At 45.0% G+C, this 22499-nt stretch overlaps 1 protein-coding gene across 1 annotated transcript in view; it reads left to right on the forward strand.

Annotated features, from left to right (window-relative positions):
- tmem132c (transmembrane protein 132C) overlaps positions 1-22499 on the forward strand; it is an 815186-nt gene that overhangs the window by 749930 nt on the left and 42757 nt on the right. The window contains exon 6 of the mRNA XM_033043184.1: positions 16943-17148. Coding sequence (XP_032899075.1) covers positions 16943-17148 — 206 coding nt within the window. The remainder of the gene's footprint in view (positions 1-16942; positions 17149-22499) is intronic.

The raw sequence follows: 22499 nt of genomic DNA on the forward strand, positions 1-22499 counted from the left end.
AGTAAGGAGGACAATTTGCTATTTTGTAATGAAAGGAATATTTGAGTCAAGAGTCAAGTCAAGAATGGTTTATTGTCATATGTCCCGGATGGGACCATGTAATTTTTACTTGCTGCAGCACAACAGAATATGTAAAGGGGCTGTCCCACTGCGGCTACCTAATTGCCGAGTTTAGGAGAGTTTGAAAAAAATGTCATGTTGAAGACCTCCTTCGACTATGTAGAAGACCTCCTTCAACTATGTAGAAGACCTCCTTCAACTATGTTGAAGACTGGCTTCGAGTAGCTTCGGGAAAATTGGACACCGAATAGTGGAGAATGAAGACGACCTCCTTCGATCTCCTTCGACCTCCCTTCGACTATGTTGAAGGCTATCTACGACTACCTTCGACTACCCTCGATTACCTACGAATAACATGCCGACCTACTATGACCTACTTCGACTAAACCTAAGAGTAAAAAAAGTATCGATTTTTTCCATGGCGACCTTTTTTTACTCGCGGGCATTTTTCAACTCTTGAGCATGAAGGATAGTTACAAAGACCTCCTAGGACCTCGTGTCGACCATGCTGCGAGTATGTCGAGGGCAAACTCGCCAGAACTCGCGGATTAGGTCGCCTCAGTGGGACAGCCACCTTTAGCATAGTACATAACGGGGGATGAGAAAAAATGAAAAAGTTTAATAAATAACAAATAATAGTGCAATAATAATATAGTCTTTTGCAGTTCAGAGCTCAGAGCTTATTCGTTGTTGTGTTTAATAGCCTGATCGCTGTAGGGAAGAAGCTGTTCCTGAACCTGGACGTTACAGTTTTCAACCTCCTGTACCTTCTTCCTGATGGCAGTGGTGAGATAAGTGTGTAGCCAGGTTGGTGTGGGTCTTTGATAATTTTGGCTGCCTTTTTGAGGCAGCGACTACGATAGATCCCTTCGACGGTGGGGAGGTCAAAGCCGGTGATGGACTGGGCAGTGGTCACAACTTTTTGGAGTGTTTTTCGCTCCTGGACGTTCAAGTTGCCGTACCAGGCCACGATGTAACCAGTCAGAATGCTCTCTACCGTGCACCTGTAGAAGTTTAGGAGAATCCTCTTCGACATGCCGAATCTCCATAATCTTCTCAGGAAGTAGAGACGCTGATGTGCCTTCTTTATAATTGCATCAGTGTGCTGGGTCCAGGAAAGATCTTCGGAAATATGCACGTTCAGGAATTTGAAGTTTTTGACCCTCTCCGCCATCGTCCCATTGATGTGAACAGGATTGTGGGTCCTCATCCTTCCCCTTCCAAAGTCCACAATCAGTTCCTTGGCCTTACTGATGTTGAGAGCCAGGTTGTTGTGCTGGCACCATTTGGTCAGTCGGTCGATCTCACTCTGACCCGTCCCTATCAGTGATTTGTCCAACAACAGTGGTGTCGTCGGTGAACTTGATGATGAAGTTCACACTATGTCCGGCTACGCAGTCATAGGTATAGAGTGAGTACAGCAGGGGGCTGAGTATGCAGCCTTGAGCAATGTAGTGCCATATTAGGGAAGGAGGAATGGCTTTTCTGTCACCCCTTGAGGAAAGGTTCCAGCAGAACAATGCAACTGTGTCCAGCCTGACTCTGCAGAGAGTGGGGGACACTGCCCGGTCTATACTGACCTCCCCCCCATCAAAGGAATGTATTGGAGGTGCTGCCTCCAAAAGGCAGCCAATATCATCAAAGACCCACATCACTTCGGTGGTATTGGTGCAGCAGTAAAGTTGCTGCCTTACAGCACTGAAGCGCCAGAGATGCGAGTTCGATCCCGACTACGACTGCTGTCTGCACGGAATTTGTACGTTCTCCCCGTGACCACGTGGGTTTACTCCGTTTGCTTCCACACTCCAAAGATGTACAGGTTTGTTGGTTAATTGGCTTGGTATACATGTAAAATTGACCCGAATGTGTGTAGGCTTGTGTTAGTGTGCAGGGATCGCTGGTCGGTGCAGACTCGGTGGGCTGAAGGGTCTGTTCCGTGCTGTATCTTTAAACTAAAGTAAACTAACCAGCTTCTTCCCAACATTTCACAGCACTAACCTCAAATATCAACTTCTTAGGAGTGTCTTCGGATATACTAAGAACTTTGAGTTTTTGCATTAGTATCGCAGTTACTAATTTATTGAATTGTTATTTATTGTATATCATCCATGTACATTGTGTTTACAGGACTTTATGCTGCTACAAATAAGAATGTAATTGTTCTGTTTTTGGTGCATAAATCAATGAAACACTCTTGACTTTTGACTCTTGACCCTTGACTCTTACTGAGTCCGAAATCGGATTCTCCTTCGAAAGCAGCAGTGAAATGGGAGAATCTAATTAGCCTAATTGGAGGTATATTAGCCCGTAACATTAGTGGGCAATCGAAGTGTGAAGCATCGATGCTTTTTTTTTCTTCATGAAATTGAGTAAAAGAATCAAGCAACAGACCAATGGCCATCAATCAGTCCTGGACTTCATGTCACCTAAGCAAAGACACGCAACTATAGAGTTGCTGCCTTACAGCGCCAGAGACCCGGGTCCGAACCTGACTTCAGATCCTGTCTGTCCCCGTGACCTGCGTGGGTTTTCCCCAGGAGCTCCGGTTTCCTTCCATACTCCAAAAATGTACAGGTTTGTAGGTTAATTGGTAGGAAGGAACTGCAGATACTGGTTTAAATCGAAGATAGACACAAAAAGCTGGAGCAACTCAGCGGGTCAGGCGGCATGTCTGAAGAAGACGTCTGAAAGAAGAGTCTCGACCAGAAACGTCACCTATTCTTTTTCTACAGAGATGCTGTCTGACCCGCTGAGTTACTCCAGCTTTTTGCATCTGGCTTTATTAATAGGCTTCTGTAAATTGTCCTTATAGCCCTGACGCACGGTACGAGTTCATTCCAAGAGCTCTCCCGAGTTTAAAAAATATCAAACTCGTGATAAGCACCGTAAATGAACGTAGCAGGTACGTCGGAGCTCGGGGACGTCTCTTAGCGCTAACAGCAGGTAAGCACGGGAAGACTCGTGAAGATTTTTCAACATGATGAAAAATGTCCACGAGAGCCCCGAGTACCGACGAGTGGCCATTACCGTAAATCTGCGAGTTCGAATCAGGGCAAACTCGGGAGAATTTTGGAATGAACTCGTACCGTGGGACAGGGGTTTTAGTGTGTAGGATAGAACTAGCGTAGAGTAGATCACTGGTCGGCACGGACTGGGTGGGCCGAAGGACCTGTCTCCATGCTGTATCTCTGAAATAAACTAAAGAAACTAAAGAGGCAGCGTTCATTTGTGTATCCCTGCCCCTTCAGTGATGGCGTGTTTCTCTAGGTATAGTGTTGGACATGATGAGCTGGCAGTGTAAAGTGTCTTGTATGTGATACATGCAGGCATGACACTTGGTCACACAGTCAGATGACATTTAGTGCCCACTCTTCCAGCTTCTCCAGGTTTACTTCATGTGCTGAATTATATTACGTTACTAAAAATAAAACTAGGGATAATTCCTTCTAGATTTGAACGGGTTGAAAATCATTCAGGCCACAGGACGTGTGTGTGATCCCTTACTGAGCACGGGGAGATGGTGAGGATTTCCCCATCTCTATTGTTGCATAGTTGCAGCACATTGCCACCTAATTACCTGGAAGACATGGATTTTTAAAAAGTCATAACTAAAGATGATACTGCTGTAGGAAATACAGGTATATTCATTCTAAAGTTGGACACAAAATGCTGGAGTAACTGCTGGACAGCAGCATGTCTGGAGGGAAGGAATGGGTGACGTTTCGGGACGAGACTGTTCTTCAGAGTGGATATATTCTATCAGGATATTTAAAAGATAATTAGGCTGCATTTTCAAGTGAAGAACAAAATGATGCTTGCAAATCTACGATAAGCATTGTAATTATTGCTGGGTTGTAGACAGGCTCTCTCCGACTCACTGGTACAAAGAGAATATACGTGGGGAAAAAACTGCTGGAAGGGAAAATTTTGGGAGATAGACACAAAATGTTGGAGAAACTCAGCGGGTCAGGCAGCATCTCTGGAGAAAAGGAATAGGCGACGTTTCAGGTATCGAGGCCCTTCTTCAAACTGAGGGTCGGGGGAGAAGTAAACTAGACGTATAAGAAGGCACAGAACAAATCAGAGCCGGCACCGATGACTCAGGACCTGTGTAGTGGTATCTGTAGTGATATTTTCCTCATGGGAAAATTTGCTCTTTCCGAATCCGGTGCTATCGATTGTAAAAAGCTTAAGCCAGGACTGAAACATTTAATTATGATTGTAAACATCCTTCAAGTAATTTGTTTTTTTGATCTTAAGACAGAAACAGTTTTCTCGATTAAGACGCCATACATCCTCATCCAGGGAATTCCACTTGAAACTGAGGATGATTAGTTCCTCTCATTCGGAAGATGAAACACTTAGGTTGTCGTCGATAATGACTTAAAATCTCTCAAAAATCAACGCGTGTCTGGCTTTTTATTTTGTTGTCCCTGTGTGTGTTGTTTTTATTTGCTGTTTCGTATGACTCAGGACAGTAGCTGCTGTGTGTTTATCTCTTTATCTCTGTTGTTGTCCTCTCTGTATCAGAATTCATTGCCCCTTCAAAAAGACACCCTGCATTGTCAGAGATATGCAATAGCCATCCCATGACCCTGGTCTAATGGTCTGGTTAATTGGCTGCCATAGCCATTTTCATAAGCTCAAGGAGCAGAATGAGGCCATTTGGCCCATCAAGTCTACTCCGCCATACATCATGGCTGATCTATCTCTCCATCTAAACCCCATTCTCCTGCCTTCTCCCCATAACCGCTGGCACCCGTACTAATCAAGAAAACATTGGGTCATGGATTCATACAACGTGGAAACAGGCCCTTCAGCCCAACTTCCCCATACTGACCCACATGCCCCATCTACGCTAGTCCCACCTGCCTGCATTTGGCCCATATCCCCCTCTTAAGCTTGTCCTATCCATGTACCTGTCCAAATGTTTCTTAAACATTATGATAGTACCTGCCTCAACTACCTCCTCCAGCAGATAGTTCCATACCACCCTCTGTGTGAAAAGGTTACCTCTCAGGTTCCTATTAAATCTTTCCCAGGGGTTGTGATGGAAGAATATACGATAGCGGCATTTTAAAAGCTTTTAGGTAGGTGCATGGAAGTGCAAGGGATAGAGAGATATGTATCCTGTACAGGCAGATGAGATTATTTTAACTTGGCATTATGGTCAGCAAAAACATAGTGGTCGAAGTGCCCATTCCTGTAACCTAGAAGCCTGTATATAGTTGGAGTGTGGGAGGACCCAGAGAAAACCCACGTAGTCACAGGAACAACGTACAAACTCCGTACAGGCAGTACCCGTACAAGATCAAACCCGGGTCTCTGGCGCTGTAAGGCAGCAACTCTACCGCTGCGCCACCGTGCCGCAACATTGCGTGGGTAAAAGGATTTGTTCTCTGCCAAGTACAAAGCTATGATATTTTTTACATAACTGTTTTACATTAATAACAGCTGGAATCAATAACTTGTGTTTGATATGTATAATCCTGTGCAGATTCTGGAGATGTCTGTGCACTTATCCGTAGAGCATTGAGAATGATTTAGTAGATAGAAAAATATATGATGCAGAATAAATGTGACATAAGCATATAACAAGGCCATGAAACTAATGGCTCATCGAAGAAAAAACATTCATTTGACTATTTAGTTGTGCCAAGGTCTCCCTCTGAATATTGCCAATAACATCTTCAAATCTTCAAAGTGAGATCCTGTTAATAATTCTGAAATCACATAACAATGAAAACTCACTGCCATGATGAACGAAATTGAATACAAGAAAACAATCCATTCAAGGCAGCTCACATAATAGTTCCCATCAATCCCCTCTGAATACTGGAAGACAAAAACTATTCCTGATCCAAGGTGTTGTTTAGAGATACAGCGTGGAAATAGGTCCTTCGGCCCACCGAGTCCGCGCTGATCAGCGATCATCCGGTACACTAGCGCTGTCCTGCACACTTGGGGCAATTTACAATTTACGGAAGCCAATTAACCAATGTTCGTCTTTGTTGTGTGGGAGGAAACCGGAGCACCCAGAGAAAACCCAGGTGGTCACAGAGGGTACGTACAAACTCCATACAAACAGCACCCATTGTCAGGATCGAACCCGGGTCTCTGGCACTGTAAGGCAACAACTCAAACGCTGTGCCGACGTGCCTACATTGTTCAATGGAGCCAAGCCTGTATTAACGCTACCAATTGCCAAACAAAAAATATCCTTATGATATGGTAGGGCAAGGGGTGTGAGGGGGGGGGGGGAGGGAGAGGGGAAGTGGGCATGCAAGAGATGAAACAAAAATGGCCTGTTATTTCATGAGAGTCAAGAGTGTTAACTTGTCATACAACAGAACTATTAAATTATTCACACTCCATACTTAAAACTGCATTAAGACCAGGATTCCATCAGACTTGGAAACACAAGAAATTGCAGACAAAAGCAAAGAACAAAACACAAAAGTAAAACACGAAGTGCTGGAGGAACTAATTCCATTACGCTTCCCGTATTGGCATGCAAACACTTTGAGTGTCATGTTTCAGGGCCACGTTCCTTTGTACCACGGCATTTTGAAGTGGAACTCCATTCAAAGTAATAATTTGCTTTTACGTTCTTCCTTCCAAAGTGGATAACGCACATTTTCCCATATTATATTCCATCTGCCAACTTCTTGCCCACTCACTGAACCGATGTATCTAACATCTTGCTAACCCTCTTGTTCTTGTATCACAACCAATGTGGCCACAATACACCTGGTCTTTTCATTGACATAGATTGTGGGTGGTTGAGACCCCAGCACCGAACCCTGTGGCACTTTACAGGTTTCTGATTACTAATCCAAAAATGGCCATTTTAAACTGACTATCAAAAGGTTTTTATACAGGCAAATGTATATGCTGGGAATGGACAATAGACAATAGGTGCAGGGGTAGGCCATTCGGCCCTTCGAGCCAGCACCGTCTTTCACTGTGATCATGGCTGATCATCCACATTCACTACCCCGTTCCTGCCTTCCCACCATATCCCCTGACTGCTATCTTTAAGAGCTCTATCTAGCTCTCTCTTGAAAGCATCTAGAAAATTGGCCTCCACTGCCTTCTGAGGCACAGAATTCCACAGATTCTGGGTGAAAACGTTTTTCCACATGTATATGCTGGGATTGGAGAAGTATGGATTATGTGTAGACACATGAGGATAGTTTATCTTGGCATTATCTTCGGCACAGACATTGTGGGCTGAAGGGCCTGGGACCTAGCTATACTTTTCTATGTTCTATGTCTGCTCTCTGTAAGTTATAGTCATAGAGTCAGACAGCATGGAATCAAGCCCTTTGACCCATCTTGCCCACGCCAACCAAGATGCCCTATCTATGTTAGTCCCACCTGCTCACATTTGGCCCACAAACCTCTGAATCTTTCCTATCCACGTACTTCCTTTTAAATGTTGTTATGGTAGCAAATATTATGTACGGAGTTTGCACGTTCTCCCTGTGACCGCGTGGGTTTCCTCCAGGTGCTCCGGTTTCCTCCCGCATCCCAAAGATGTTCAGATTTGTAGGTTAATTGTCCTCTGTAAATTGTCCCTGGTGTGTGGAATAGTGTTAGTGTACGGGTGATCATTGGTCAGCTTGGACTCAGTGGGCCGAAGGGCCTGTTTCCACGCTGTATCTCTAAACTAAACTATACTAAACTTAATGGTCATATTCCATCTTCTTCCACTTTATAATTGATCTTTGAAATACTCGCTGGTTTCTAAACATTTCTCTGTTCTAATCGCTCTCTTTATCATAAAAGATCAGTCTTGACAAAGGAATGCCATGTGTGCAATAGTACTTGTCTTGATAATGAATGTGGGAAGTTAGACACCACATTAAATCATGTTCTCTTGGGTAACTGCACTTCACTCAAGTGAATGGATTTTCAGATACTAGATACATATTTAGTGAAGGTACACAAAAAAGCTGGAGAAACTCAGCGGGTGCAGCAGCATCTATGGAGCGAAGGAAATAGGCAACGTTTCGGGCCAAAACCCTTCTTCTAGCAATGTTACAAAATTTTGAGATTTTAAAAATCAAGTCTGCAATTTATCCCATCAGATAAAGCATAAAAATAAGTTTAATTTGACACCTAATTCACAGCCTACCTTCTGTTGTCCCCTGTATGAGATCCGGCTGGGTGCCGGCGGTTGGGGGTTTAGAGGTTAATTTTTAACCTACTATAACAATTTAATAAAGCCCTTAAAACTAATAATAGCTCAAGCGAGGGAATCTTCCAGCGATTTTTCGTTAATAATTAACTAGGCTGAAAAACCTCGATTTGAACAGCCTAGGGAAAATCGCGTTTTAAACCCGCCCCCCTCTAAACGGCGCCAAAATCGCGCACACGGGCTGGGACAGATTTTCAGCGACGCTTCAGGTACGTTTTGCAACATACCTACTTCTTCAGACTGAAGAAGGGTTTCGGCCCGAAACGTTGCCTATTTCCTTCGCTCCATAGATGCTGCTGCACCCGCTGAGTTTCTCCAGCTTTTTTGTGTACCTTCGATTTTCCAGCATCTGCAGTTCCTTCTTAAACATATTTAGTGAAAACTGACCTTTTCCCATTGCTACACTGCACTGCTACAGAATGGCATTGTCTGGTTGCAAAATAAATGTGTTTTAATTGGAGAAGACTCGACTTAGAAAGGGGACAGCTTTCACTTGCTTAAATGATTGCAACCTTTCCTTTCGACACAAAATACTGGAGTAATTCAGCGGGTCTGGCAGCATCTCCAGACAAAAGGAATAGGTGCTTCGGACTGAGAGTCAGGGGTGAGGGAAACTAGAGGTATGAAGAGGTAGAAAGAACAAATAAATTAAAGGTATGCTAAAGGACAAATCAAAGCCTGGAATGGGCAAGGAAAGGTGGAGCCCACAATGGTCCATTGTTGGCTATGGCGAAGGTGATAACGAGACAGTGAAACTAAGTAGGATGACGAAGTAGGATGACGAAGGTGGGGGAGAGATGGAGAGAGATGGGAATGCAAGGGTTAGAGAATTCACAATCATTATCTAATGCTACTTATGCCACATTTTTAATGACCTTAAAGTGTGAAAACACACACCTCCAGATTCAGGGACAGTTTCTTCTCAGCTGTTATCAGGCAACAACCATCCTTTCACCAACTAGCGAACAGTCCTGACCCACCTACCCCATTGGAGACCTTTGAACTATCGTTCATTGTAAATTACTGGACTTTATCTTGCACTAAACGTTATTCCCATTATCCTGTAACTGTACTCAGTGGACGGCTTGGTTGTAATCATGTATACTCTTCTTGCTGACTGGAAAGCACTCAACAATAAAGCTTTTCACTGTACCTTGGTACACGTGACAATAATAATAAACTGGACATTTATTAGCATCAGGTTTTGTGATGATTCTCCCAATTGTACTTTGGTAACTTGTGTGAAAGATCTGTAGCAATACCCATCACAGAACATGAACATAGAACATTGAACAGTACAGAAGACACGCAAAAAGCTGGAGTAACTCAGCGGGTCAGACAGCATCTCGGGAGAAAAGGTATAGATGACGTTTTGGGTCGAGAACCTTCTTCGGCCTGCAGCAGGATCTCAACTCGAAACGTCACCTATTATTTTTCTCCAGAGATACTGTCTGAACCGTTGAGTTGCTCCAGCTTTTTGTGTCTATCTGGTGTAAAGCAGCATCTGTAGTTCATTCCCAGACATCAAACAGTACAGTACAGGTGGCCTGTGAGTATCACGGCGTACCTCTAAGTTACCTGTGGCATCCTGTTGAGTTGGGGAGATGGCTGATTCCAGGGACACACGCTCATGTTCTTTACTATTTGGCCTATTTGTGTGAATCTGTGTTCTCAGCCAAACCAGTGGACCACGTGCTTTGGTTCTCTGCTCTCTTAATAAATCATGTCCAAGTTCTTCTTTCAGGTAGAACAATACAGCATAAGTTCAGAAGTTCAGAAGTCATAGGACCAGAATTGGTCCATTTGGCCCATCCAGTCCACTCCGCCATTCATTCATGGCCGATCTATCTTTCCCTCTCATGCACATTCTCCAGCCTTATAATCCCCCTTCCCTGCATATCCTTGTACCTGTCTAAAAGTCTCTTAAATTTTTAGTTTAGTTTAGAGATACAGCGCGAAAACAGGCCCTTCGGCCCACCGAGTCCGCACCGACCAGCGATCCTTGCACACTAACACTATCTACACATACTAGGAAGCTTTTCACTTATACCAAGTAGCCTACATTCTATCTTTGTCCCGCCCCCTCCCCTGACCAGTCTGAAGAAGGGTATCGACCCGAAACGTTGCCCATTCCTTCTCTCCAGAGATGCTGCCTGTCCCGCTGAGTTACTCCAGCATTTTGTGTCTACAGCCAATTAACCTACAACTGTGAACGGCGTTGGAGTGTAGGAGGAAACTGAAGATCTTGTAGAAAACTCTCGCAGTTACTGGGCGAACGTACAAAGTCCTTACAGACAGCACCCGTAGTCAGGATCGAACCCGCATCTCTGGCGCTGCAGGTGCTGTAAGGCAGCAACTCTACCGTTACGCCACCATGCCACCACTGATCAGATGCCAGTATTGAATCTAATAACACTCACCTCGGTTGGACTTGCTCCTCCTGTAGTTTAAAGGATCACATCACGATAAAAGGCCTGATGTTTTACATGTTGACCAGATGAGCCTCTATCACCTCAGTCAACCCAATCCTTGAGCTCGGCCTAGATTGGGAATTGTTACGAATGAACAGGGCCCTGTGTGAGAATCCTCCACTGTAATAAAACAAATGTTTCAGAATGATGTTCTGATTAATATTGATTTACATAACTGACCCTCGTTTTGACATTTGCATTATTTTGAGCATTAATCAAGTGAAATGCAGACACTTATTTTTTTTAATAATTTGTATCTAGCTAAGTTTAGGGACTGGTTTTATACATTTACTGAGGTTCAAGCAGCTCTTTGTATGCCACGTACTTTTCACATAGCTTTAAGGTTCAAAGCATTTGTAACTGGAATTGCGTTTTATTCACGGTTTTCTTGCACTGGGATATTTCAGCGGGTCTGATTGGTGTTGACATTTATTTGCTTGATTTAAGATATTTTGGATTTGCTGCTGTTCGAAATATGGCTGATGGTTTAGTTTAGTTCAGATTCAGATTCAGATTCAATTTTAATTGTCATTGTCAGTGTACAATACAGAGACAACGAAATGCATTTAGCATCTCCCTGGAAGAGCGATATAGCAAATGATTTAAATAAATAATAATAAGTGATAATAAGTGTCCGGGGGGTGGGGGGGTGATTGGCAGTCACCGAGGTACGTTGTTGAGTAGAGTGACAGCCGCCGGGAAGAAGCTGTTCCTGGACCTGCTGGTTCGGCAACGGAGAGACCTGTAGCGCCTCCCGGATGGTAGGAGGGTAAACAGTCCATGGTTGGGGTGAGAGCAGTCCTTGGCGATGCTGAGCGCCCTCCGCAGACAACGCTTGCTTTGGACAGACTCAATGGAGGGGAGCGAGGAACCGGTGATGCGTTGGGCAATTTTCACCACCCTCTGCAATGCCTTCCGGTCGGAGACAGAGCAGTTGCCATACCATACTGTGATGCAGTTGGTAAGGATGCTCTCGATGGTGCAGCGGTAGAAGTTCACCAGGATCTGAGGAGACAGATGGACCTTCTTCAGTCTCCTCAGGAAGAAGAGACGCTGGTGAGCCTTCTTGATCAGAGTTGAGGTATTGTGGGTCCAAGAGAGGTCATCGGAGATGTTGACTCCCAGGAACCTGAAGCTAGAAACACGTTCCACCTCCGTCCCGTTAATGTGGATGGGGGTGTGCGTGCCGCCCCTGGACTTCCTGAAGTCTACAATGAGCTCCTTGGTCTTCTTGGAGTTAAGGGCCAGGTTGTTGTCAGCGCACCATGCTGCTAAGTGCTGGACCTCCTCCCTGTAGGCCGACTCATCGTTGTTGCTGATGAGGCCAATCACCGTTGTATCATCTGCATACTTGATGATGGTGTTAGTACCATGTACAGGTGTGCAGTCATAGGTGAAGAGGGAGTAGAGGAGGGGGCTCAGCACACAGCCCTGTGGAACGCCGGTGTTCAGGGTGAGGGTTGAAGAGGTGTGCTTGTCTAACCTAACAGACTGGGGTCTGTTGGTTAGAAAGTCCAGTATCCAGTTGCAGAGGGAGGGGTCGATGCCCAGGTTACCGAGTTTGGTGATCAGTTTTGATGGTATAATGGTGTTGAATGCTGAGCTGTAATCGATGAACAGCATTCTTACGTAAGTTGAGAGATACAGTGTGGAAACAGGCCCTTCAGCCCACTGGTTCTGCGCCAACCATCAATCATCCATAACAGCAAATAATCCTCCAACATTTTCGCCACCTCCAACGGGATCCCACAACTGGCCACATCTTCCCATCTCCACCCCTTTCTGCTTTTCGCAGAGACTGTTCCCTCCAAAATCCCTGGTCAACTCGTCCCTTCCCACCCAAGCCACCCACTCCCCAGGTACTTTCCCCTGCAACTCTCCTTTCCCCTGCAACCAGAGGAGATGCAACACCCGTGTCCTGCCCACTCCCCTGACATCAGTCTGAAGAAGGGTCTCGACCCGAAACGTCACCCATTCCTTCTCCCCAGTGATGCTGCCTGTCCCGCTGAGTTATTCCAGCTTTTTGTGTCTACCTTCGATTTAAACCAGCATCTGCAGTTCTTTCTTGCACGATCATCCATTTACACCAGTTCTATGTTATCCCAGTTTCACATCCTGCACACTAGGGGCAATTTCCTACAAACCTGCATGTCTTTGTAATGCAGGGGGAAACTGGAGCATCCGTTGAATGACTCCAACATATTGCATGTTATTTTGTTGGGTTTCCAGACTAATTGGCTTCTGTAAATTGCACCTAGTGTGTCGGGAGTGGATGAGAAAATGGGCTAAAATAGAACGAGTTTGAACGGGGTGATCTATGGTCAGAGGCTGTATTTTTCAAGAGGCTGTTCCTGAACCTGGACGTTACAGTTTTCATGCTCCTATAACTTCTTCCCAATGGCAGCAGGAAAATGTGAGCGTGGCCAGGGTGGTCTGGGTCTCTGATGATGCAGGCTGCTTGTTTGAGGCAGTGACTCCTGTAAATCCCTTTGATGGCAGGGAGGTCAGAACCGGTGATGGTCTGTGCAGAGTTCACTACTCTTTGCAATTTTCTTCAGTCCTGGGTGTTTGAATTGCAAAACCAGTCAATATGCTCTCCACTGTGTGGCACGGGGTTATTTACAATACAATACAATACAATTCAATTTATTGTCATTTGGACCCCTTGAGGTCCAAACGAAATGTATTTTTCTTGAACGTCTCAGATTAGCAGACAGTAAATCTCCCAGTCCGTCCAGGTTTTCTGGTAAGGGAAGACCCAAACCATTCTCGTCCGAATGCAGTCATCAATATGTTGCTGAAACTGGCAGCATCTCTGATCAACTTCATAATTCAGTCACGTCTTGGGGTGTAATCTCAAACCTGGGGTTGCGCAGTGGTGGAGTTGCTGCCTTACAGCACCAGAGACCCGGGTTCAATCCTGACTACAGGTGCTGTCTGTACGGAATTTGTATGTTCTCCTGGGGCTTTCTCTGAGCGCTCCAGTTTCCTCCCGCACTCCAAAGATGTCCAGGTTTGTAGGGTCAGAGGGCTGAAGGGCCTGTTTCCGCGCTGAATCTCTAAAATGTAAAATCTCTGAAGTCGAGCCTGATTTACCCGTGTACTTGTGGAAAGAACTCCCCGAGTTTCCACTAAATTCAATTAAAGAACTGGTTCATTAATTCATTAAAACTAACGAAGAATCAGTGCATCTCTAATTTTAGGGTTGTGAGTTCTAATTTGAGGATTCTGCCTTCTGCCATTTCCTGGTATCTATCACTGTCGGTGTCTCTGGACTCACTTTGAGCTGCACTTCCTCATGGAAAAAAGAAATTGCTGGTTTCTTCCTTGGCTAAGTAATTCCTCTTACAGCATCATTCTTTAGCTTCAGACTCTCCATTGTGGCTCTGTCAGCAGTCCAATCAAGAAAGAATATAAGATAGACACAAAAAGCTGGAGTTACTCAGCGGGTCAGACAGCACCCCTGGAGAAAAGGAATGGGTGACTTTTTGGGTCGAGACCCTTCTTCAGAAAGAATATAGTTCCAGAGACCAAATTCAAATGTGAGTGAGGCTGAAGAGCATTTGTAGCAATTCCTGTGTAGCAGGCTGACATTTATAGAATCTAAATCTTTATGTTATCATACATAGAAACATAGAAAATAGGTGCAGGAGGAGGCCATTCGGCCCCTCGAGCCAGCACCGCCATTCATTATGATCATTGCTGATCGTCCACAAATAACATGTTAGGGTTATTTTGTTTAGTTTAGTTTAGTTTAGAGATACCATGTGGAAACTGGCCCTTCGGCCCACCGAATCCATGCTGACCAATGAACACCCTCACACTAGTTCTATCCTACATACTAGGGACAATGTACACAAGCCAATTAAACTGCTAACCCGCACGTCTTTGGGATGTGGGAGGAAACCATAACACCCGGACACAACTCACGCGGTCATAAGGAGAACATGCAAACTCCATACAGACAGCACCCGTAGGTAGGATTGAACCCGGGCATCCGGCACTGTAAGGCAGCAACTCCTCCGCTACACGACTGTACCGCCCTGTTAGAACCTTTGACTGGCCATCTTACCCACTGCTTGTTACAGTTTGAAGCTGAATCTTGATTTGTTACCGGCAACCTCAAATTCTGGTGTGGAGACACAAGAAACTGCAGATGCTGCAATCTTGAGCAAACCACAAAGTGCTGGAGGAACGCAGTAAGTCAGGTGGCCTCTCTGAAGGGGGAAGAGGGAGGACATTTTGGGTTGGGACCCTTGTTCAGCCTGAAGAAAGGTCCTGACTAAAAACATCATTTGCCTTCACAGATACTGCCTGACCCTTTGAATCTGTGCAGCACATTGTATTGTGCTCAATTTCTGATAAAGAGTCAAGGAGTTTCTGATAAAGAATGCCTGAAGAACGGTACCAACCTGAATCATCACCCATGCTTTTTCTCCAGAGATACTGCCTGACCCACTGAGTTGCTCCAGCGCTTTGTGTCTATCTTCGGTACAAACGAGCATCTGCCGTTCCTTCCTACACATAGAGTTATACAGCATGGAAACAGGCCCATGCTGGCCAAAATGCTCCATCTATACTTGTCCCACCTGCCTGCGTTTCGGCCATATCCCCGGGTGCATTCTCCCTGTCTCACACACTAAATGGCAAAGGAGATATTTTGGACTGCCAGCTAACCACAATTAAATACTGACCAAAACAAGGTCATCAGTCTGAAGAAGGGTTTCGGCCCGAAACGTTGCCTATTTCCTTCGCTCCATAGATGCTGCTGTACCCAATGAGTTTCTCCAGCATTTTTGTGTACCTTCGAATTTCCAGCATCTGCAGTTCCTTCTTAAACACAAGGTTATAAGAAGTTCTATCAACCTTTTATGGGAGTAAAGGAGGAGCCAGCGGGGTGCTTTGTAACTCTGTCAGTGTCCTTTATGTGGTGACTATTGGCATACCTTGGGTATGCAAGCAAATAATTCACTGTGACTTGTCACATGTGACAATTGAGTATTCCATTCCAATGTCTAATAATCAGAAATCAGAATTGGTTGACTTACGTTCTAGAAAACACTGATGAAAGTTGGAATCGTCCTTGACTGCCAACAGAAAAAAATTGTAAACGTTTTTAAAGATTTTGCTCTACATCCAGGTGTGAACTATCTGACAGTCCAAATGCAATCAAATCTGACTGCCTTGTGCAATCACCACGTGTTCAGATAAAATGTTTACGAAGGAACTGCAGATGCTGGAAAATCGAAGGTAGACAAAAATGCTGGAGAAACTCAGCGGGTGAGGCAGCATCTATGGAACGAAGGAAATAGGCAACGTTTCTGGTTGAAAGACGTATTTGAACGATTCGAGTCTGAAAGAAACGTCTGAAGAAGAGTTTTGGCCCGAAATGTTGCCTATTTCCTTCGCTCCATTGATGCGAAGGAAATAGGCACCCGCTGAGTTTCTACAGCAATTTTGTCTGTATGCTCAGAAAAAGCTTTGCTTTAAAGTTTAGTTTTGTTTAGTTAGTTTAGTTTAGTTCAGTTTAGATTAGTGTAATTGAGTTATTGTCAAGTGTACAGAGAGTATAGTGAAAAGCTTTCCTATTGCATGATATCCAGTCAGCGTAAAGACTGTTCATGATTTCAATCGAGCCATCCAGGGATAATGTTTATTGCAACATAACGTGCAGTAAAGTCCGATTATAGATAGTCCGAGTGTCGCCAGTGATGTGGACGGTAGCTCAGGACCGCTCTTTAGTTGGTGCTAGGATGTCTGATATCAGCTGGGGAGAAACAGTCCCGGAATCTGGAGGTATGCGTTTTCACACTCCTGTACCTCTTGCCTGATGGAGAGGGGAGAAAAGGGAATGTCCAGGATAAGACTCACCCTGGATTGAGCTGGTGGGAGCAGCTTTAAATGCCACTCAACCCTCCTCAGCCACTCAATAAGATCATGGTGGATCTGACCCTGGCTTCAACTCCACATTCCCAGAAGGGTCCCGACCCTGAAAGGTCACCCGTCCTTTTTCCCAGGTGATGCTGCCTGGCCCACTGAGTTACACCAGCACTTTGTGTCTTTTTGTTTCGTAAGCCGGCATCTTTCAGTTCCTTGTTTGTACATTTTGAATGTCCGTGGTTTGTAGTGATCAAGAGCTTGACGGCTGTTGGGCAAGAAGGTGATGATGCTCTATTGATGAGGTTTTTCTTCCTTCTCTTTGTCGCAGGTTTCCGACAGATGCGACTACATCCTAGTGAACGGAAAGGAGATGCGGGGCAAAGTGAACGCAGTCGTCAATTTTACGTACGAGCATCTGAGCGCACCGCTGGAAGTCACGGTGTGGGTACCTCGTCTCCCCCTGCAGATTGAGGTCTCTGACACTGAGCTCAGCCAGATCAAAGGGTGGCGAGTCCCCATCGTCTCCAGTAAAAGGTACGGGCCTCGCTGGACGGAGTCCGTGTCCAGACCTCACGAGGTCAACTTATGTCAAACACTTGACTAAAGGGAGTGGTGAACAAAGATATAGTTTCACCCTCCCTTCCATTGACTCCATCTACACTTCACACTGCCTCGGCAAGGCCACCAGCACAATCATAAGGGTGGCAGTGCGAAGGGTAGATTGAGTCAATGGAAGCCAGGTTGGTTTGTGTGATGGTCTTGGCTGCGCCCACTATTCTCTGCAATTTCATATGTTTGAGGAGCACAATTAGGCCATTTGGCCCATCAAGTCTACTCCACCATTCAATCATAGTTGATCTATCTTTCCCTCTCAACCCCATTCTCCTGTCTTTGCCCCATAACCCCTGACACCCGTACTAATCAATTTATTGTGGTCTTGGATGGAGCTGTTCCCAAACCAAGCTGTGATGCAGCACGATAAAATGCTTTCTGTAGAAAGTGGAGTATATAATGAAGGCTGAAGACAAATATGTATGCATTGCTTTGGGCTATACACTTGCTCTACATGATGTGATCAGAACTCCCAGTCATATAATACATCTGTTTCTATTTATGATGTTATTCATAAAATATTGCAATTTGTAGTTAATTCAATCCTTTTTTAATGTCCTGATAGGAGGGTTAAGCAGTGTGAACATTGATGTCTGACTCTTTAGAGGATAGCAGTTATTTTTTTAGATAATGTCCTTAAATGATGATTGCAATAATGAGTAAACACTAATTAACTTGTGCAATCTTACATGATCCGAGTGTGAATGTGTTGTTAATGAGCTAAAACCACACTTCAGGGCAGCAGGCTGTTGGAAATGGAGGTGTAGGGTGTTAACACTACAAACCTGCTGAGATGTAGTCTATGTATCAAAGACAGGGCGAGTTAAAAGCTCCAGCGTAACAGATGATGTTATATGTAACACATCATGACATGTGACGAAAGAATGGGTTGACTGGGCTTATATTCACTGGAATTTAGAAGGATGAGAGGAGATTGTATGGAAACATATAAAATCCTTAAGGGATTGGACAGGCTAGATGCAGGGAAAATGTTCCCGATGTTGGGGGAGTCCAGAACCAGGGGTCACAGTTTAAGAATAAGGGGTAGGCCATTTACTACTGAGATGAGATAAAACTTTTTCACCCTTGTGAATCTGTGGAATTCTCTGGCACAGAAAGCAGTGGAGACTGGATGTTTTCAAGAGAGAGTTAAACCCCTGTCCCACGGTATGAGTTCATTCCAAGAGCTCTCCCGAGTTTGTCCTGATTCGAACTCGGAGATTTACGGTAATGGCCGCTCGTCGGTACTCGGGGCTCTCGTGGACATTTTTCAACATGTTGAAAAATCTTCACGAGTCTTCCCGTGCTTACCTGCCGTTAGCGAGTCTTCCCGAGTACCTGCCGTTAGCGTTACGAGCCGCTAAGAGACGTCCCCGAGCTCCGACGTACCCGCTACGTTCATTCTCCGTGCTTACCACGAGTTTGGTTTTTTTTAAACTCGGGAGAGCTCTTGGAATGAACTCGTACCGTGGGACAGGGCTATTAGATTTAGCTCATAGGGCTAACAGAATCAAGGGATATGGGGAGAAAGCAGGAACGGGTTACTGATTCAGTGATCAGCCATGATCATATTGAATGACGGTGCTGGATCGAATGGCCGAACGGCCTACTCCTGCACCTAATTTCTATGTTTCTAAGATGTGGTCTATGTATCAAAGACAGGGAGAGTTAAACGCTCCAGCATAACAGATGCCATCAGACGGAGGGAATATTCATGTGAAAGTAAGGAAGGAGAAACAAGTCTTGGAGAATGCTGGGTGACGATTGCTTTAGCCAGCATGAAGGAAGTGTTCTACCACTCACAGTCAGGCAGAATTTTCAGCAGTCAAGAGTGTTTTATTGTAAATGCCCCAAACAGAACAATGAAAATCTTACTTGCAGCAGCACAAAGAATAAGTAAACATAGTACTCTGTAAACAATATAATAAAGAACAAAAATGTACAGAACTATATATATATATACTGAACTCTAGTACTGAATTTAGGAAGATAATCTGGCCCTCATAGAACATAGTGGACATCTATGTGTGGAAGCACAGGAGATGGACAATGTCCAGAGTGAATATCTCTTCTCTGTGTGTACTGAAGTAAGACAGAGGAAGCTGAGGGACGACCCTTACACAATGAGAGTGGTACATAAGTGGTATAGACACCCAGGGGAACTGGTTGATGCAGGTACAATAACACCATTTAAAACATATTTGGACAGTACTATCGATCAAACACAGGCAAATGTGATTAGATAGATGACTCTGTGATCACGAGCTAAGCACAATGTGCTGGAGGAACTCAGCAGGTCAGGCAGCATCTGAAGAAGGAATGGACAGGTAACAATTCGTGTCGGGACTGTTTTTGAGGACTAATTTGAGGAAGGACATTCTTGCTATTGAGAGAGTGCAGCGTAGGTTTACAAGGTTAATTCCAGGGATGGCGGGACTGTCATATGGTGAGAGAATGGAGCAGCTGGGCTTGTACACACTAGAGGACAGAAGGATGAGAGGGAATCTCATTGAAACATATAAGATTGTTAAGGGCTTGGACACGCTAGAGGCAGGAAACATGTTCCCGATGTTGGGGGAGTCCAGAACCAGGGGCCACAGTTTAAGAATAAGGGTTAAGCCATTAAGAACGGAGATGAGGAAACACTTTTTCTCACAGAGAGTGGCGAGTCTGTGGAATTCTCTGCTTCAGAGGGCGGTGGAGGCAGGATCTCTGGATACTTTCAAGAGAGAGCTAGATAGGGCTCTTAAAAATAGCGGAGTCAGGGGATATGGGGAGAAGGCAGGAACGGGGTACTGATTGGCGATGATCAGCCGTGATCACATTGAATGGCGGTGCTGGCTCGAAGGGCTGGGTGGCCTACTCCTGCACCTATTGTCTATTGTCTATTGACTGTTCTTCAGACTCACCATTCCGTCCACAGATGCTGCCTGGCCTGCTGAGTTTCTCCAGTACTTTGTGTTTTGCTCAAACCTTCAACATCTGCAGATCCTTATGGCAGCATCTCTGGAGAAAAAGGAATAGGCGACATTTCGGGTTGAGACCCTTCTTCAGAAATGACCTTGGTTTAAAAGAAAGGCTTGGCTGGAGAATGACTGTCGATGTCACTCGACTAAATTGTTCACACCAGTAATTCCACAGAGCAATAACGTCAAAATGTTTGGCTTCCTTTTATAAAATGTCATGGATCAAATAATGACGGTTAATGGTGCCGCGCAGTGGGAAAGATTGGCTGTTAATATCTGCTTTTATTTCAGTCGTAAATTGCCTGTTTGTCACATAATGTACGTTGCTGCCTCTTGTCTCTAAACACTGCTGTTTCTGTGCGGGGCTGGATGTAACCACAGGACTCTAGTGTACGCCCGCTCACCAATCTTGTAATGTTTGTTTAGTTTCTGGTCAATTAAACTAAATTACATTGGCTCTCCCCATGGCTCCATGGGGGCAATGAGCCGTTTGCTTTCCACCTGTGTATTGCAGAGAGAGTTTCCATTCTCTGCTTCGTTAGCCCATAGGTTGGCCTGTCAGTGTGAGGAACGGTTGTTCAGGAAATTACACTGAGAACAGGCTCTCCTCATTGTGTAGTGTTATTTGGACGTGAACAGTTTAGTTAAGAAATATACCATGGAGACTTTCGGCCTTTCAGCCCACCATGTCCACGCCGACCAGCGACCCCCGCACACTAACATTATCCTATACACACCAGGGACAATTTTTACAATTTTACCAAGCCTATTTGCCTGCAAACCTGCACATCTTTGGCGTGTGGGAGGAAACCGGAGCACCCAGAGAAAACCCACGCAGGTCATAGGGAGAACATACGACCTCCGTACAGACAGCACCCGTAGTCAGGATCGAACCCAGGTCTCCGGCGCTGTAAGGTAGCATCACGACTGCTGCGCCACTGTGCCGCCCCCTAGTAGACTTGTCTTTGTCAAAGAACAATTGTTAACTAATTTCTTGTGGAAACCAGTGAGGACCAAGGTATGTGCAGGAAGATACACAAAAATGCTGGAGAAACGCAACGGGTGCAGCAGCATCTATGGAGCGAAGGAGATAGGCCGATATGTGCCGGAAGGAACTGCAGATGCTGGTTTAAATAGACACAAATAGAGATAGACACAAAAAGCTGGAGTAACTCAGCGGGTCAGACAGTATCTTTGGAGCAAAGGAATAGATGGCATTTCGGGTCGCGACCTGAAGAAAGGCCTCGATCCGAAAAGTTACCTATTGCTTTTCTCCAGAGATGCTGCCTGACCCGCTGAGTTACTCCAGATTTTTGTGTCAATCTGTGATTGAGGTGTACTCAGTGGGTGAAGTCACCTTGAACGTGTTCCAGCCCACGGACTCAAGGCCATCCGGAATTATAACCTCAGCTTCCCCAGGGCACAGCCATGATACTCTCTTCATTGATGCCCTGCACGTCAGTCTCTTGTTTGTAAGCTGACAGAAGCCGCACTGACACACGCTCTGACTGGCCGAAATATAGCAGTGGGGTGGAGCAACAGCGATAGTTGGAAAACACTGGAATGAAGGCATCAACAAGGACCCATTTCTAATCCATTGGGGTGTAGGAGGAATTGCAATTTACAGCTCGAGTTAAAAGTAAATATTATAGAACATTGAACAGTACTACAAGGGAACAGGCCCTTTGGCCCGCAATGTGTGTGCTGAACAGGATGCCTCACCTGCCTATACATGATCCATATCCCTTGTTTCCTTGCACTTCCATGTGCCTTTCTACAAGTTTCTTAAATGCCATTATTATATTGGCCTCCACCACCAACCCCTGGCAATGCTTCCCAAACCCTCGTCACTCTCTGTGTAAAGAAACTTGCCCCAAACATCTCCATTAAACTTTCTCCCTCTCACCTTATGGCTACGCCCTCCAGTGTTGCACATGCTCACCCGGGGGGAAAGGTTCTGACTGTCTACCCTATCTATGCCTTCCATAATGGTACGCTATGAATGATTACATTATGAGGGTAGCTAGACCAAAGCAACTCCAAGCTGTCAAATGTATTTTATTCTCATATGGAGCAGTGAGTTTCTCACTTGCAGCAGCATCACTAATAGTTGTATATGTACTGTGATCTTAGCAAGATATTTGCAAAAATTACTGCTCCTGTAGACCAAATGCAAGGGCTTACTGGAGTCTGGACTTTGGAAATGGTGGCAAAACGTGGCCATTTCTGCTGTTGGTGACGGGCTTCAGTCAAGCTCCAACGAGCAACTCAAGTTGTTAGTCTTTACAATCTTCTCAATCAGATGTT

This window comes from Amblyraja radiata, chromosome 25 (genome assembly GCF_010909765.2).
Source record: "Amblyraja radiata isolate CabotCenter1 chromosome 25, sAmbRad1.1.pri, whole genome shotgun sequence".
Taxonomy (NCBI): Eukaryota; Metazoa; Chordata; class Chondrichthyes; order Rajiformes; family Rajidae; genus Amblyraja; species Amblyraja radiata.